This window comes from Aythya ferina, assembly GCF_964211825.1.
Source record: "Aythya ferina genome assembly, chromosome: 1".
Lineage (NCBI taxonomy): Eukaryota > Metazoa > Chordata > Aves > Anseriformes > Anatidae > Aythya > Aythya ferina.
Genome location: NC_140296.1, coordinates 171133814 through 171150421, shown reverse-complemented (window position 1 = coordinate 171150421; position 16608 = coordinate 171133814). Strand labels below are relative to the sequence as shown.

The 16608-nt window shown below is 40.9% G+C and overlaps 1 protein-coding gene across 2 annotated transcripts in view; it reads left to right on the top strand.

Annotated features, from left to right (window-relative positions):
* The first annotated feature begins 82 nt into the window (after positions 1 to 82).
* Positions 83 to 16608, top strand: part of TBC1D30 (TBC1 domain family member 30) — a 49057-nt gene continuing 32531 nt past the window's right edge. For both annotated transcript variants that reach the window (XM_084513348.1, XM_084513347.1), the window contains exons 1-2: positions 83 to 371; positions 2482 to 2646. In XM_084513348.1, the coding sequence (XP_084369474.1) occupies positions 98 to 371; positions 2482 to 2646 (439 nt within the window). In that variant the 5' untranslated portion in view covers positions 83 to 97. The remainder of the gene's footprint in view (positions 372 to 2481; positions 2647 to 16608) is intronic.

The window sequence follows — 16608 nt, the reverse complement described above, 5'->3', positions numbered from 1 at the left end:
CGGCAGATGAGCGGCGGGCAGGGGGCGGGGGGCGCAGGCCGGGCCCGCCCGCCCGCCATGGCCGCGCCCCCCCCCGGAACCCGGAACCCGCCACAAGATGGAGGCGGCGGAGCGCGGCCTGAGGGGGGGGGCGGGCAGCAGCGCTGACAGCCTGCCCGAGGAGGAGGAGGAGGAGGAGGAGGAGGATGAAGAAGATGAAGAAGATGAGGAAGGTCCTCGCAGCGGCCGCTCCAGCCGCACCTCGTCGCTGGTCAGCGGGCTGCTCACCGAGCTCTACAGCGCTGCCGAGGCGGGCGGCGCCCGTGCCGGGGTGCTGAGGGAGCTGCAGCGGCAGCGGCGGCCGAGCCAGGACGGGTGCCTGCGGCTCAAAGGTACGGGGCGGCCGCCACGGCCCTCACGGGGGGCTCCCGGCTGCGGGGCGAGGCGCTGAGGGGCCGGGAGCCGCGCTGGGGGCGGCCGGGGCTCCCCGTGGGACCCCCAGCCCGTCCCTTTCGGTTTGGGGGTGCTACAAGAGGGGCTGCACCGCACGGGGCAGCTGCACTGATCGCAGGGGAGCCGCTCTGCTCAGGTCGGTGCTGTTCTGGCAGGGTTAAGGTTTGGGGTTTTTAGGCTTTTTTTGGTGTTTTTAGCCACCTGCAGGTCAACTTCCAGGGGAAAGCAAAACGATGCAACATGTAAGCGCAACACTCGGCTACCCCAAATCAAACTGAAGCCGTCAAACACCACCAAACTCAAAATGAAGCCGCCAACCAGCACTAAAATCAAAATGAAGCCACCAAACGCTGCTAAAATCGTAATAAAGCCACCAAACAGCAATAATGACAGCCAGGCAGCTGTGGCGGTGAATGCCTGTGAGAGGATGGGACTTGCAGCGCCAGGCTGACCCGACAAAGAGCGCTCTGCACAGGGCACTACTCTCCCGATCCCAAAACCTTCTTGGTTTTGGCAAGGAAAGAAGGGAGGTGAACAAGTGTGCCTGTTTTTCAGGCTGTGCAAACAGCTTTCTGCTTCCGTGTTTGGCTTCTTAATGTGGTGGTGTTACAGGATGTAGCTCACGGTCTGTATGTCCTGTGGTGATCTGGGACTCGGCAAGGAATCAGCTTCCTTGGGAATACGTGTTAGAGGAAAAAAAAAAACCATGAATTTTACTGTAAAACTGATTCATTGTTCTTATAGGGACAGCTAACTGGAATGAGCAAAAAAAAAAAAAAAAAATTTGGCTCACTGCTTTTGTGGTAACTGTACAAGCCAACTGGAATACAGTTTAATTTTTTTTTTTCCCCTTGAGGTTCATAAATGAGATTTCAAGTCACCTTGCCTGATGCCTGTGATTGGAGGCTCAAACTGAGCAGCAGGTGCCAAAATGGGTGGAGACTACAAAATACAGGATTGTACCCGTGGCTGCCCTGCCTTGCCTTGTGCCTGCCTCGTTATCACCCCATGACTAACATCTTAGCCTACTTTGCCCTTTTTTTTAGGCTCCCCAGAATTTTGGGGAAGGCTTTGCTGTATGAGTTGAGCTGATCACCATGATCAGCATCATGCTAACAGTAGGTTTTCCACGATTCATTAACTTTTTTCTCACTGGATCAGATTACCAATGTATGGATTTTTTTTTTTTTTTGATTGACTTTTCTTTCAGCATCAGGGAGGCATGATTGGATTGAAAGTGATGGAAGGGTTGATAACAGCCTCAGGAAGAAAGCTGTTCAGATACTAGGGGCAAACTTCACCAGGCTGTTACAGCAAAGACCTGAAGAGGTCAGTGTGCGATAGGCAAGACCCAAGCGTTCACTGATGGGATGTGGTGTTTTGGGGGCAGAGGAGAGAATTCCACATTTTAATGGATTTAAGACATCTCCCACACAAATCCCTTTTCTCTAGACCCAAAGCTCACCACATGGGGGCTAATAGGAATATTAGAATTAAGCAGAATGATTTGGGTGAGCTCCGGGGGTGTGGTGGAACATGGACTGACCAGTGAAAAGAAGTGGGAGCCACGTAGTTTGTCTCTTAGTGGAAAGAGTTTACCAATTACAGCTCACCCTGGACTTGCATTTCTGGCCTTGCAGGCAGCTTCTTGAACGTGTTCCTTTTGCCTATTATCATTTGCTTATTGCCCATGCACATTTTCCACAGGCAGTTTTCAGTGTTTAAAATACATGTATACCCCCTGCTTTTGCTGCTCTAGGTGTGTTCTGTCTACATCTGTCATAAAATTTCCAATTTATAGAAGTGTAATTAGTAAGTTTAATATATTGTGCAATAAGTTGAGGTACTTTAGTTCAAATGAAAAGTCTTTGGCTCGGATCCTGAAAATGTTTGTTACTGGGAATTGTGCCATTCAATAGGACTTGTCATTTATTGAAAGTTTGTATACGTAAATGCCTGTGGGGGAAAATCCCTTCGCATGTCACCTACAGTAAGCTGTTTATATGTGTTTCGTCCTGAACTGAAGCTATTTTCTATGCTTATTGGCAGGAGTTGATGAACTGACAACCATAAAACGGGAACTGAATTACAGGATTTCTGTCCAGTCGGCAAAGCTGCTTCGTCTACTAAAGCAGAAAGACAGGCTTGTACATAAAGTCCAGAAGAACTGCGATATTGTCACAGCTTGTTTACAGGCAGTTTCCCAGAAACGATGTAAGTACTGTTCTGTGTATGCGTATGTTAGTGTAAGAAGTTTATTTCATTAATGTGGGCAGTATTTCAATTAAGCCCTTGCACTTAATTTAAAATCAAGAGGCAAGGCTGTATTATCCCTTAGATAGGACTGGCTTGCAGTACACTTTGATTTAACCAATTGACTGGGTAGGCTGTTGGAGCCTCAGCTTTGTATACTGGTGCGGCACCCTTACTGTAGATTGTCAGCCAGACATCTTCAGCTTTAGTGTACAAAAATTCTGAGATGAATTTTTGGTTGTGCATGCTGTGTTTGACCGTGTACCTTCATATGGTTGTAAGGAAGATGCTGGAATGGGAAATTCTGCTCGCTGGCAGCTATTGATGGCATATGTAATTGTCTTCCCAGTGCATTGCTAGTAGCGCATGTAGCTCCTTTCTATTGAGTTGCTTCAAGATGAAGAGTATCAGTAAAAACAAACCCACTTTCCTCAAACTGTTTTATCAGCACCTGTGTATTTTTTTAAAGGGAATATGTGGGGAAGAGGGGAAATGCTGTTCTTTAATTCTTTAGCCTTTTCTTCTGAGACAGTGAAACCTTTTGTTTACCTTGGCCTAGTTGTCCTCTAAAGACATGCTCTACTGTTTTTGTTAGTTCTACTGAAGTGAAACTGAATGTAATGTCACATGTAAAAATAAGTAGAAATTATACCTTTGTAGAACAGACATGTGAGAATAACCTATTTCCTGTTCTATTTTTTTATTAACATGCTGCGTGACAGGTACAGAAATGTTCAGGTACAGTAAATAAAGCATGGTCTCTTCACAAAAATGCCTGTAGGCGCTTTGAGGTGCATGTAAAAATATTATTAAAAGAATCTTACCATAGTGGCATGTGCTAATGTAATTTAGTTAATGGATGGTCTATTAATTTTTTTTTTTAAGTATTTTTAACTATTCCTTTGTTTGACTTAAAATGCAGCATGAAAGTTCTTGGCTGACATCCACTAATTAGGCATATTTTTTCTTCCCACCTATTATTTTTCTCCTTCAACATCATCTTGATAATTGAGTCCTCGGCATTAAGCATACACTGTGGTCTCCTTTTAAATGAAACTACGTTACTTGAATTTTGCATGCATTTAAGTATTTAGAGGATTAACTTTAAATTCTGAAGGTCTGAACATCCTAACCTCATTTGTTAGGTAAAATCTTGTTGACTCGAAGGGATATGGGTTTTCACCCTAAATATGAATGTGTCTTTATAAACGTCAGGTACCATTTTGCATTTACATTTTAAGCATAATGCCTCTTTCCATTAGTTTGCTAGAAACACCTGAAATAGCAGCTACTACCTCATTTTGAAATATTGAAAACATTGATTTATAGATGATTTTATTGATCCGGATTCTTCTGATGAAGTTATACACTTGGAATATTATGTTACGTGCCGTAAAACTTCATAATATGCATTCACGTACAGCATTACCATTACAATATCCTGCAGTTCTAAAATCTTTAAGTAACTAAGAAGTTGTTAAATATTTTTTCATTTTTAAAGAATATTTTTAGTGGCAAACAAGGAAAGAATCTTTTACCTGTGTTATCCTCAATTGATTTCTGTAGAGTTTCACAGTGTGTTAATACCACTGCTACACAATTTTTTTTCTTGACATTGTGAAATCAATGTGTAGAGGTAGAAAGCCAAGCAAATTAACTTTAGGGTCACCTTCACATGTTTGAATGCTACCTTTAAGCAATCTGTACAGACCAAATTGAAAACAAAGACTGTTCGATTATGGATTTATATTAGACTCTAAATTGAACACTGTTGAATTCACTCCTCATGATGAATTCAGTTAAGTAGGGAATTACAAAGGATAAAATTTATCCTTTGTTTTATGATTAAATGTCTATAATGCTTTAGTCTGCTTAAAAAAAGAAAACAAACACTATTTAAACAACTGCATGTTTAAAACTGTATATATTCAGTATCTGAAAGTTTTGAGGCTGTAAGAAACTCAGAAAGCTGTCCATGGATCAGTTTTTGACCTGTGCTAGTTCTTGGTCTCTGTTCAATGCGTGGAAGAGACATGGCCTTCTGGCAGCTTTGGAAGCCCATCTTGGGTTTGCTCGTGCTTCAGGACCACCAATACCTGGCACAGCACCTGCAGCATTGGAGCTGCCAGACAGATCGAGAAAATGCAGAGGAGCAGTCGCCAGGGAAGGACTTCATAACCTACTGTGCTTTCCATGAAGCTGTTGGCCCTTATCCCTGGAAGGTGACATGTGTTTTGCATACAAATAAAGATTACCATAGAAAACAAAATTCACAACAGTAAAATGCATTTTGGTTGGATACAAGAATAGCTACGGCTCTGCTGGGTGGTGGATAAATTGCTCTGTTGGATATGTGCTGAAAGCAGTGCTCTTACAGAATGTTTATAAGATACATGCCAGACCAGTTTCATTTTAATAATGCATATTTCACCCCAAATTTAAAAACAAACAAACAAAAACACTTCAGTGAAGAACATCAGTAAGAAAGAACTAACAATGATGGCCTGATGCTAAATATAGCTTCTAGGCACACAGGTCTCTTACTTTTGCAATTTTGATTTATTTGGAATAACAAGAATTAAGTTTGTTGGAGCACTGTGAACTATTTCAGATCCATCTTAGCAAGCACAGTGCTTCATGCGCCGAATTGTATCACTTGAGAAAAGCAGAGTACAGTAACAAAAAAAAAAGTAAATCAAGTTTTTTTCAGCTTCATCTAAAGGACATGCAAAAGACACCCCATTCTTCTTTCGTCATGTTTTTATATAGTAACAGCAAGCTTATATTACTAAATATATTTTGAGTAATCGAATTGCAAACCAGAAATTCTTAGAATCACAAATTTTGATTGCCTGTCACTCTAATAAAAAAGCATGTATTGCCTACACATTTATAAGTAAAATTACCCTGCTCCATTATAACTCAGTCTTCCTGCTGGCAAACAGGGATGCTTCAATCACTTTCAGTATAAAATAAGATGAAGTTACATTAACAAAAAGTTCATTAATATTCTCTTGTATTTTCAATTAAGTAATAGTAGAAGCTTTCATAGAAATTGTTTGGATTTTGTTTCCTTTTTCTCCTCCTGGTTTAATTTAACGCAGGGCCAGCAGAGGGAGACAGTATGCTTTACTTTGTGCGGTGATTGAGGTTTATCTCTGCTTATCATAGGTTGGTGGCTTTCATGCACTTTCCTTAAACATGAAGGAAAGTGCTTTGCAAACATATTCAGGCAATAACTGGATGAAAAGGTTTGAAGTCAGGTGCAACCTAGCAAATAAATGTTAGTCCTAAGGAAAGTGTTAGGTTTCACATGTGAAGTGGTTGGACAAAATGGTGACAGATGGTTTCTTAATTAGAATGAAGGTCATTAATTCCCACATGGCTGCCGAGGTTATTCCAGAAGCTCCTGATCATACAAACTGAATGTTTAGGGGTCTATAGAAATTCTGTAGAAAATTTGGGGTTTATATATATATACTTCTTAGCAATACTTTTAATCTCTTTGAATGCATCTCACCTAGATAGAAAGCCAGCACAAACTGCTATTACCTGGCCACAAAGAGGTACCCTGTGAGTTCCCAGGGGATGGACAGAGTTCCCTGGGAGATGACCAGGCTGTGGACTGCTTGCCTGTTTATTTGACTGCTGAGAACGTGTTACTGTCATTTAGTATCAATCCTCCTCACGGGTTATGGAGTTCCCTTGGGGGAAATTGTGAAAGCCCTATCTGAGGTTGTAGTAGTGTGAGGTGGTTAGAAGATGAATGAGCAAGATCATCTTCATCTGGTGTCTCTGGATAAGTGTAATCTAGATATGCAAAAGTACTTGATTAAACTTCAACTTGATTAAGCAGATTGAACTTCTGCTTTCTCTCTTCTTTCCCTCCCTCCAGAGTTTGTCTCTTTAGCTTCTGTCTTGCATCATCTGTGTGTCCTGTCTCATCTCCCACATTTTTCTTCCCTTCCTAATTCATTATTAGCTTTTCTCATTTGATCTTTGTCTTTAAATGTCAGACTTCTCAGCCCTGTTTTGTTTTATTTATTCCCCCCCTTCCTACATCTTGTCAGCTCTGCAGTGTTGAGTTTTCTTCATGTTGTTCCTCAGTCTTTTTCATATGTTCTTCCTTGTCTTTTTGCCTGTATGCACTATTTATCTGTTCACCTGTTTTCTCAGTCCCCCCTCTTCACTCAGTTGCTGTAAGACCGAGGCTGACTTTCACAAATTCTAGTTCACAGGGTGAAAGCTTGATAAAGTGTGAGAACAGCTTTAATGAAACATACTGTGCGCTGTTAACACAGCTAATGTTGATTTGACTGTAACTCTGGATCAGATGTATTTTCTTTCCTTTTTTTTTTTTCTTTAAACCTGGGGTATATGCTTGTGTGTTGGTGTAATAATTCATGCAGGTCAATGTGCCTTACCATTCTTTATACTTCTCACAGCCCAATAGTTTAGGGTGCTCTTGCAGTTGTATAAATGTCATTTAAGCTGGAACATGCCAATTGCTCTCTTCTTTCTCTATGAAAATCTGAGCTATTCAGCAGGTGCTGCTACTGTGGAAGTTTTGCTCCAAAAAACAGACAGACAAAACCCACTGACTCTCCATTATAAATGTGGACAAATTTCAAACTTGTATTTGCAATTCATGTTTGTCACTTTCATGTCTGAAATGTTTAGTAAGGAAGAGGATTCTTTGTATTAAAAATATTGTCAGTGCGATTTCCATTTGCAATTAAAAGAGAAACTGTTGTGTACTTGCTGTGTTCATCTCCAGCTCTTCTTCAGATTTCCAATTTTAATTGTCTAATTTTAAATAGCTCTGATTTTTGAAGCCAGATGGATTTGCTTTGATAACTTTTTTTCTTATAGCAATATCTATTTAATTGATTTATCAAATACATGCCTGCTTTGCAGTTAAAATAGGAGGTTTGCTTCTCATGGAGTCTGATTTCATGTGAGTCATCCTCAAATGACTCAGTTGGCTGAATGCTTCAGTTCAGTAGCTTTCCTATTATCTCATCTGGTTTTGTGTACTTGTTTATATGACTAGCCTATCCTTCATGGCTGTTAATGAATTTGATACTTGAAATTGATGCTGTGACTTCTTGAAATGCATATCTAAGAAATAGTGCCTGTGGCTGCTTCCTTTTTTTTTTTTTTTTTCCCTAATGAATTGTTCTTAATTTATTCTACTTGATCTTTTGCCCTTGGGAAGACTCTGGGGTGGGGAAGGGGAAATGGAAAGAAACAGAATCATGAGTCTGAAAATGTGATGATGATTTTCAGTTCCTTTTTAAATGGTTGCCAGAGGCCAGAGGTATGCTGAATTACCTTTACAGTTGGTTGTCCACTTGTAGCAATGCATATTTGCTACGACAAATAAATGGAATACTGCTATTGATTTTTAATTGTTGCTATTGTCAACAGACTGTTACCTATGCTACACAGAGCAAAGACTTTCTCTGGTGTTTATGACTCAGGATGTGGAGGTGGGCTGAGGGGTTGATTAGCAAGGATTTTATAATCTATTCTATGTCCTTTGCTGGTTTTTAGGGAGTGAATTAGTAGGAGAGGAAAGAAGAGAACCTGTTTCTAAGGATGCTGGAGCTTGGCTCATTGTGGAAGGTAGCTGTGAGAACCCTTAGAGCCAACTGTAGTGGTGAATATGCTTCTACAAAAGTAAATGACACTTCATTATTGTATTTTATTCAGCTATAGCCAGCCAAGATCCTGAGGAATCTGAAAGCCTAATCCAGTGCAACAGGAGCCTGGTCTGAGGGTTACTTGCATTGTTCATCATTGTGCAACAGGTCACAGAGAAGTGTTTCAATAAATAGTCGTGTGCCATGATTAGTATTTGCAAATGAACATTAGACTGTGTATCCTTGGTATTTGCTAGTGAGTCTTTGAGACAGAAGAGTGAGTGTTCTCATACACAATACCAGCAGTGTGGAACAGTGAACAAGATGTTGATTGTTGAAAGGACAATAATAATAATTTTTTTTTTTAAACACTATTCAAAGTTTGCTGTTCTAGTATTTTATGCAGTTATGGAAGCTATTCAAACAAAAAGTGCCAGTTCTGTCTTTAAGGCTGACAGTCGGTATCTGAATAATCCTGGGGACTGTTTAGGTAGTGAATTCCATGGTTGCTTCATTTGATGAGAATAGGATCTTGTAACTGGTTGGTGGGATGTGCACACAGAGTACGGATTTTATATGTAATTAGGGTAGGTAACGAATGCTGACATCTTGGGTCATTTGGCAATCTGTAGTATTGGTAAGCACCATGGAGAATTCAGACCAGCCCACTTCATTGTCTCCAGATAGTAATTCTTATTCAGATTCAGATAGTAATGACTTACGCTAGCCCCAGGAAGCCGGCTGGTGTGAGGCCAGAGAAGCCCTTGGCTACCTAATTCAAAACAATTCAGCTGACTGCCATCTTCTCTTGCTGATATTCTCCACTGTAAAACTAAATCTGTAATATAAATTCTAGATTGAGAAATTGTCTGGTCAGTTTACTTACAAACTTAGCAAATGGTTTGATTGTACAGACTTGATATCACTCAGAAGGCCACTTCAGAGCTAATTTCAGTTTGACTCCTGAAATGAAGTAGGAATTCTCTCCTTTTCTAAAGTAAAAAAGGAAGTAATCTTTTCTTTTTTCTCCTCTGAAATTGAGAGGCTGGATTTGCTGTCTAATTTGGTCATAGCCCATCTGAAAGGTTTCTGTTGACTGTGCACTTGCAGAATATCAAATTGAAAAGACGGCAAAAACAAGTGCTTAGAGAAGTGCAGAACCTGGAATCCTCACTTGGAGGGAAATTCTGATTTTAGAGTACAGCAACAAAAATATCTTGTTCCAGCATGAAATAAAAACACCTACTCACAACATTCAATTGCTTATGAAGCAGAATTCTGAAAGCTTACATTTTGAGCTAAAATGCTTTGTTCAGATTTTGACACTCCTCGCCCTTTCTCATTTCATGTTATATAATGAGCCATTTTTAAGACATTAAATGTTTAATCCTAAAAAGAGTCAAAATTGAATAATGCTTTTGGCATTTAATTTTTTTTTTTTTTTGGTCACATATATAGTACTTCGTTGTGAAGGACTTTGCTTTCCACAAGCTGGTGTTTTATGATGGAGTTTTCCATTAAAGTTTTCCTGGGAATATGCAGCCATCCATCTCTGCAGTTCACTCCCTGGCAGCTCAACACTGGGGTTGCCAAGCTGATTTAGGGAGCTGCAGAGCTAACACTCATAATTAAGGCATATGTTTTCTTTCTGTCTCTTTCGGGATTATGTGGATCCTTATTTTTCTGTGTCAGATATTCCCTACTATATATGCACATATACCTGACTGCCACTTTTGTTGTAGGTGTCATTCCATTGCTACTTTTATTGGGAAATCGGCTGCATTCAGGGTTGAAGATTGATGCTGATGGTGGGTAGCTTCCTGGGGACACTGGAGGCTGCTGACTAAGATTGCTACCTCCTTGGGGGACGTACTGCCTCCTGGCTCACTGTGCTGATCATTTTCCAGCTCGGTGAGAGCTGCTGTCTCTCAAGGAGTGGGATTTTCTTGGGGAAGGGAGACAGCAGGGGTTCAGAGCATGGTGGGTGCCGAGCAAAATGGGCAGGGGAACTCAGACCTCTGAGAGGAGATAGCCTTCAGGTTCCTCTTCTCTTCTGCCTGATGAGCCTCAGATAATATTACCACACGTAATAAAGGAGCTGGGGACCAGCTGATTGGTGGTATATTGTGTCAGGCATGGTTTGGGAGACACCAAGCCCTCACCTAAAGGAGTGTGGCGAGACCTAGGAGGCCCTGGTCAACCAGCTGTGCTGTCCCACTTCTCCACAGACTGTGGGTCCTGCGAACCTGAGAACCATACACCTGCATGCTGCCTTCTCCCCACACTTTGAATACTTGCCTTGGAAATGGCAGACGTGGGGTGAGGGTGGAGTGGGGCTGAAATTGTAAGCAATATCAAACAGGCGTGGTCAGTCGTTGGTCTCTGACGCTGAGGTGCAAGGGGCGCTGCCATCTTGTAATGGTCGCCACCTCAGGTGGTGAAAGCCTCAGCCGCTGCTTATCGAACTGCAGTGTCCTCAGTGAAACAGTTCTACATTTGTGTATTGTGCAGACACCTCATGGGGTATTAACAGCTGAATATGGCTACGGTATAAAATAAATTACCAAAATAAATACTTCATTACTTATCAAGGATCTGAATGGTGAATTCAGCAAACCTTTCTGCGATCAATAAACTTGCTGCTGAACCTAGGCCTAGTATGCAATTGAAAATGCAGGCTTCCTAGTATGTAACTGTGTGACAGGAACTTGGTAGCGATCCTGTAATCTGTACAGTGCTTGTTATAGCGTGTTTTGAATATTCTTTGTCAGTGTGCCAGCAGCTGTGACAACAGAGAAATAGTTGAGTTGGTGCTACACCCGAGATTGTGCTTGTTTTGTATACGCGTACAACTTGGGTTGACTGACTGCCGTCTCTTCCATATTCTTCTGTGTAACGGTGGTCCTGTTTCCGCTACAAAGTGCTACAAAGCGATAGCAGACCTCATGGGATTAGTTTTGTGATGCAGGTAGAATTTTGAATGCACTGAACTACGTTTTTCACAACAGCTGTGCCATGAAAAGTTGATGTATTGGATAGTACTTGTTACATAAAATGCTTGCTGAGTATTAGAAATGTGGATTAATCTGATAGATTATTGCATGTGGGTTTCTTTTTTGGATTCCTTTTCAAGTAATGCTCTAGTGGTTGTTATTTACTAATTTCCCTGAGCAAAGTGGTTCTCAAATAAGTGACATCTTACTTCTCTAGTACTGTAGTAACTTTGAGAGGTGGTATTGAATCAGTTTGAACTGAGGAGATGCTTTAGTCTCCTGAAGGAAGGATGCTTTTGTTTGATGATAACAACAGGAGAAAAATCAGAACAGCCTGTTCTTTATCTGCAGTCCCTTGTCAGTCAGTCATGACCTCAGAAACACCTCTCAGACAACAGTTGCCTCTTCACATGTGTAGTCATCAGGATGGAAACCTGATCCACAGTGAAGTTCAGTTAGCCTCCTATTTCCCTGAAGAACTGGAAAAGCCAAGCTTTGACTGAAGTCATGCTGGGATTATTGCAGTGAAGTGAGTTGGCATGCTGATTTTCTGCACAGGTTCAGGAGCAGCGTGAAACTGAGCTCGTCCTGTTCCAGCCCTGTGAGTCTGCCCAGGGCAGGGAGCATCAGGCAGGGAAGGGAGGAGTGGAGTGTGCAGCCTGGCCAAGCAAAGGGCTCGGGCTGCAGCTCTGCGACGTGAGCAAAACCAGAATTAAAAGTAGTCCTGGGCTTTACTGGGGGACTTCAGTGTCCAGGATATCCAGGATGTAATCTAGGATTTCATTGCTTTAAATGAGGATATGAGAGGAAAGTGGCTGTACAGCCAGTGCTGCCAAAGGCCATACGTGGAGGAGTAGTGATGCGTGATGAGTACACGTGATGGAGATTTCCAGCCTTCGTGTTTCCCAAAGCATTTAGATGCTTCTGAACCAATGATAGATCCTGCTCTGACATCTGCAGGTGGTAAAAACCCATGGCACTTACTGGAAATGTTGAACGTTCAAGATGTAAGGGTTTGTTTGTGTATAAGCTCATAGGATGGTTGGCTGTATGAGCTCTGTAACCATAATACAATTGTTACAATCTTTAATCTTTCTCTTACAAGCTTTTGGATGTGGAAATAGCCGAAGAGAATAAAGTGTGCAATTAGATTGTATGCATAGTCTTTCATATTTGTCTAGCTTAGCACTACCTTACTACCTTCTTTTTTTTTTTTTTCTAGATATTATACTTCAGTACAATTAACTTTACTGTTCGTTTTCCTAATTAAATACCATATTATTTTTTTTTTCTTTTTGTTTTAGATCTTTGTAAGCTTGCAGGAGGGTAAATGGAGAAATGGAGCTTTGGTGAAAATGCCCTACAGAGTACATGGCCTTTAAGTAATATAGATGCATTTTATCTCTGACTATGACATATAGAACATTCTTCGGTTGAGTGAAGCTTTGACGAAGAGATTTCCTGGATACTGAAGATCAAATGGAGGATAGCAGCTGCTTGGGATAATTAGTCCTAGGAATAGACCGATTTATGGAGCATCAGCTAGCTGATACATTTTTGCAGCCTTCCGAAATAAGTTTGACATTTAAGCACAAGATACTAGAAAAGCGAGCTGTGAATTTAGTCTATTTGGATCAATACTCCTGCATATAATTCTGTGCTGAAACAGCTCTGGAAATCTCCTCAGATTTTACAGTGTTTTGCTACTTGAAGTTAAAAATAACCTGAGTTTGACTTGCTGAGCAGTGGATGCTCCTCAGAAACACTTGAGATTTGCCAAGGAAGTGAAGTCCATGTTATATCATCTTACTAAAACACTTTTGTAAGAGAAAAGTGACACAAGCATATTATTTATGTCTTTCTTAGTAAAATTTGGAAACCTCTTGTTCTGTTTTAGTAGCAGTGAAATCTTTTTATAAAGTGATGTACCTCCCTAAAAATTACAGCAACTTGTACCAATCATTATGTTCTTCCTGTCATCCATACAGTATGTATTGTCCAAATCCAAAGTATGAACAGTTTGTGGTTCTTGGGTTGCATCTCATCCAGTTGTCTTTGTCAACAGATGTTATTGGGCCTTAGATCCTGAAGGAAAAACAGTTTTTCAGTGAGGCTAAAGGAAGTTGGAATGGGGATGTAATCAGTGGTGTTTGTTTGTTTGTTTTATGGGAATCCTAATCTGAAGACTTAAATAACATTTGCGGTAATTCCTAGAGAGCTAGTGGCATCTACAAACAGAGGCTGATGTATATGGGATCAAAGATCTAGAGTGCTGGTGGAGGGCTTCCATAGCGACTGATCAAGATTTGTGGTCCTAAAAGCTCCATTAACTTCTGTTAGAGTGAACACCATTTTCCTCCACAACACCAGAAAGGGTTTTGTTTCCATTCCTCTGCAATGAAGCTCTGTCCTTGGAGGCCATGTGAACTGGGAAAGGGAGGATCTGTGCTTGAAGCAGGACTCTATCCTTGGGCAGTGCAGGGATGATGTCTTCTTGGTACATGTCTATAGAAAGCCTTGTACCTCTTGAACCTGGTCTTTGATGGAAGTCCTAAGCATTACTGCAACTAAGTAGTAAAAGATATATAAAAACTTGTTTATAAACATGGTCTCACCCCATAGTGCTTCCCAGCCCGAAGCGAAGGCATTTTTTGGTTAGCTGATTTTTCAAACTGATGGTTACTTTTCAGTCAAAACCACTTATAAGTGTTCTGTCTGTGGATAAATCTTGCCTTGAGGAACACAGTATTTTAGTTTTCATTAGTTATGTTAGGGGCATTAAAGCCTTGCTGTTTCTAAAATAGCAGTTCAAACCAAACAAGCTGGCAATCCGCACTGTAACATTCAATTTCTATGCTAGATGCTAAGGAAATTAAATTCTAATAAGGGAAGAGCAGCTCTGTATGAGAGCTGGGAGCCTGCAATCAAGTGACCTTTCTTCTTCCACAAATATTATCTTAAACATGACTACAAGCAATAGCTGTCAGAAGTGTAGTTCTTGTTACTCTTTTTTTCATATGTTGCATTAGTCTTTACAGCTGATATAGTGATTTGATTTTTAAAGTGACCATGTAGCATCTAAGCAGGGTTCTGGTGTGTGAATGTTGGCCAAGACGTGCATTTACTTTCCATCATTAAGCAAGGCAAGGGGACATTTCTTAATTCTTACACATAATATTTTTATGTAGGCCTCTTCAGTGATTTTTCTTACCGTGTCCTTTACAAAAATAGTATATTTAATTCTGTATTTCAGTGGAGACAGGTAATTCCTCTGACAAAAAAAAAAAGGTATTTGCTATTTAAGATCTCACTTCAATTAATGTGTGTTTTATTTAAAACATGCTCCTCTGTATATATTTTATTGATCACAGAAGCATTGCTGTGACTTCTGTTCCACCTGTTAACACTAGAATTTATGCAGTTTACTGCTTGCTTAAATACATGGTCGCTATAGCAATGCCTTCATGACATGTCTCTTACCTTGCTCGCCAGATGCAAATATCTGCCTAATGTAACTGCACGTGATCCCCTTTACTGCTCTAATCAGTGCGTAAATGAGTGAAATAAATTGACGTTCACTCCACGTCTTCCACCCCCCTCACCGTATTTCTGTATTTCCTTCATCAGGGCAACACTGATCCCTTTGCTCCTGAAATGGCAAGGAGGACTTTAGAATTAATTTATACAGTAGAACCTAATTAGAAAAATAAATAAAAATAAAAGGAAACCTGGATGCTGTTGTTCAATACCAGCACCCTATAATTTCACATCATGAGAAAAACCTTCCACTGATTTACCTGTCGCTTTTTTTCTGATTAAGATCTGGTTAGAAGCATTTGGGACACACAACACTTCACCAAGCTCTTTTCCTGCTGGCTGTAATTGTGTCCTTTTAGGAGACAACATAGATGCTGTACAAAGAATTAACTGTAACAGCAAACTTCAGTTTGAGATTAACCCATCCACATTTGAGTATTCGTACATAGGTGTTTAAATGTGTGCGAGGTGCCTACGCTTCCCTTATGGTCTTCAGAGACCTTGCCAGTATCTTGCTTCCCTTGCGTTAGCATACAAAGCTCCTCACAACCTACTCTTCTCCGTTACCACATATTTGTCATTTCCTGTTTGGTGTTCAGGGTTATCTCCTGCCTTGTAGCTCCATCCCACACTTAGCATTTTAAAACAAGTACCTTCGTAATTTCTCCCTGTTCTGGTATTCACTTGTGGGTGTTTCTCCGTGTTGAAGTTCATTAAAACCTAATCCCTCAGCCCTCTTACTGACCTCATGCTATGCCTCTGTCCTCCTTCAGGTGTGTCCCTTGGTACTCCTTTTTGCCATGAAGCCTACAGAAATGCAAGAGCAGCTCCTATATTAAGAGAGCTTCCATTGTGCTTACCAATACAATCTCGCTGTTTCCATGTGCTCCTCCATATGCTAATATGTTTTCTTCTGTCTTATTTCTTCCTTTTATAGCAGGCAGTCTCTTTTGCTGTGCTTGTACAGCAGCTACTACAAGAATGCTGCAGCCCAGAATTAGAATTTATGGGCACTGTAGTGAACAGAAACAGCTTCAATAGAATATCAGGCCTATTTAGTTGTGCAAGCTTGTTGCCCTCTGTTAGTGGCATAATAAGGGGAATTAACTTACTCCTGTCCTGTTATCAAGTAATAGTATATTTAAAACCCTTTTTGTTTCCTATGTGGATGGTTCTGAGTTAAAAACCTTTGCCTTGTCCTTACAGTGCATTGTGTTAAGGTAAAGGCTTCCAAATCACATCTAGCTTGTAGCATTATTTTTTTCTTCTGAAAATATTTGAGGTGTCCTTGATTTGTGGCATGTGCTGTTTACAGAGCGTGAGTTGGTTCCTGCTTCTCAGGAAATCTTTCAATTCTCTCCTGTTATGCTCTGGGAGCCGTCATGTCCTGGAACGAAATAGGCTGCTCTTTGTACCTGGCCCGTTGGCACTGGCTGCTGTCACTTTTGTGCTCAGTGCTGCTGCCTTGTCAGCAAATTTAATTCTTCCACCCTCAAACAGTTTGGCCTAGAAGCTGCAGATGCTGCAGAATACGCGCTTTTAAATGTGATTGTGAGAGATGGTTACATAGCGAGGAGAGTTAATAATTTGTGGCGTATAGCATTTGAGTGTTAACATATTCATAGCTTTCAGTGTGATTGTGTTGCAGGGACAAGCTCAAGAAAACCTTACTGCTGTGTGGTTTCCTGAAGGGCTCAGGAAAGTAGGGTCTTGGTGCTTCACTGGGTTGTGCATGGGTTTGGGAGACA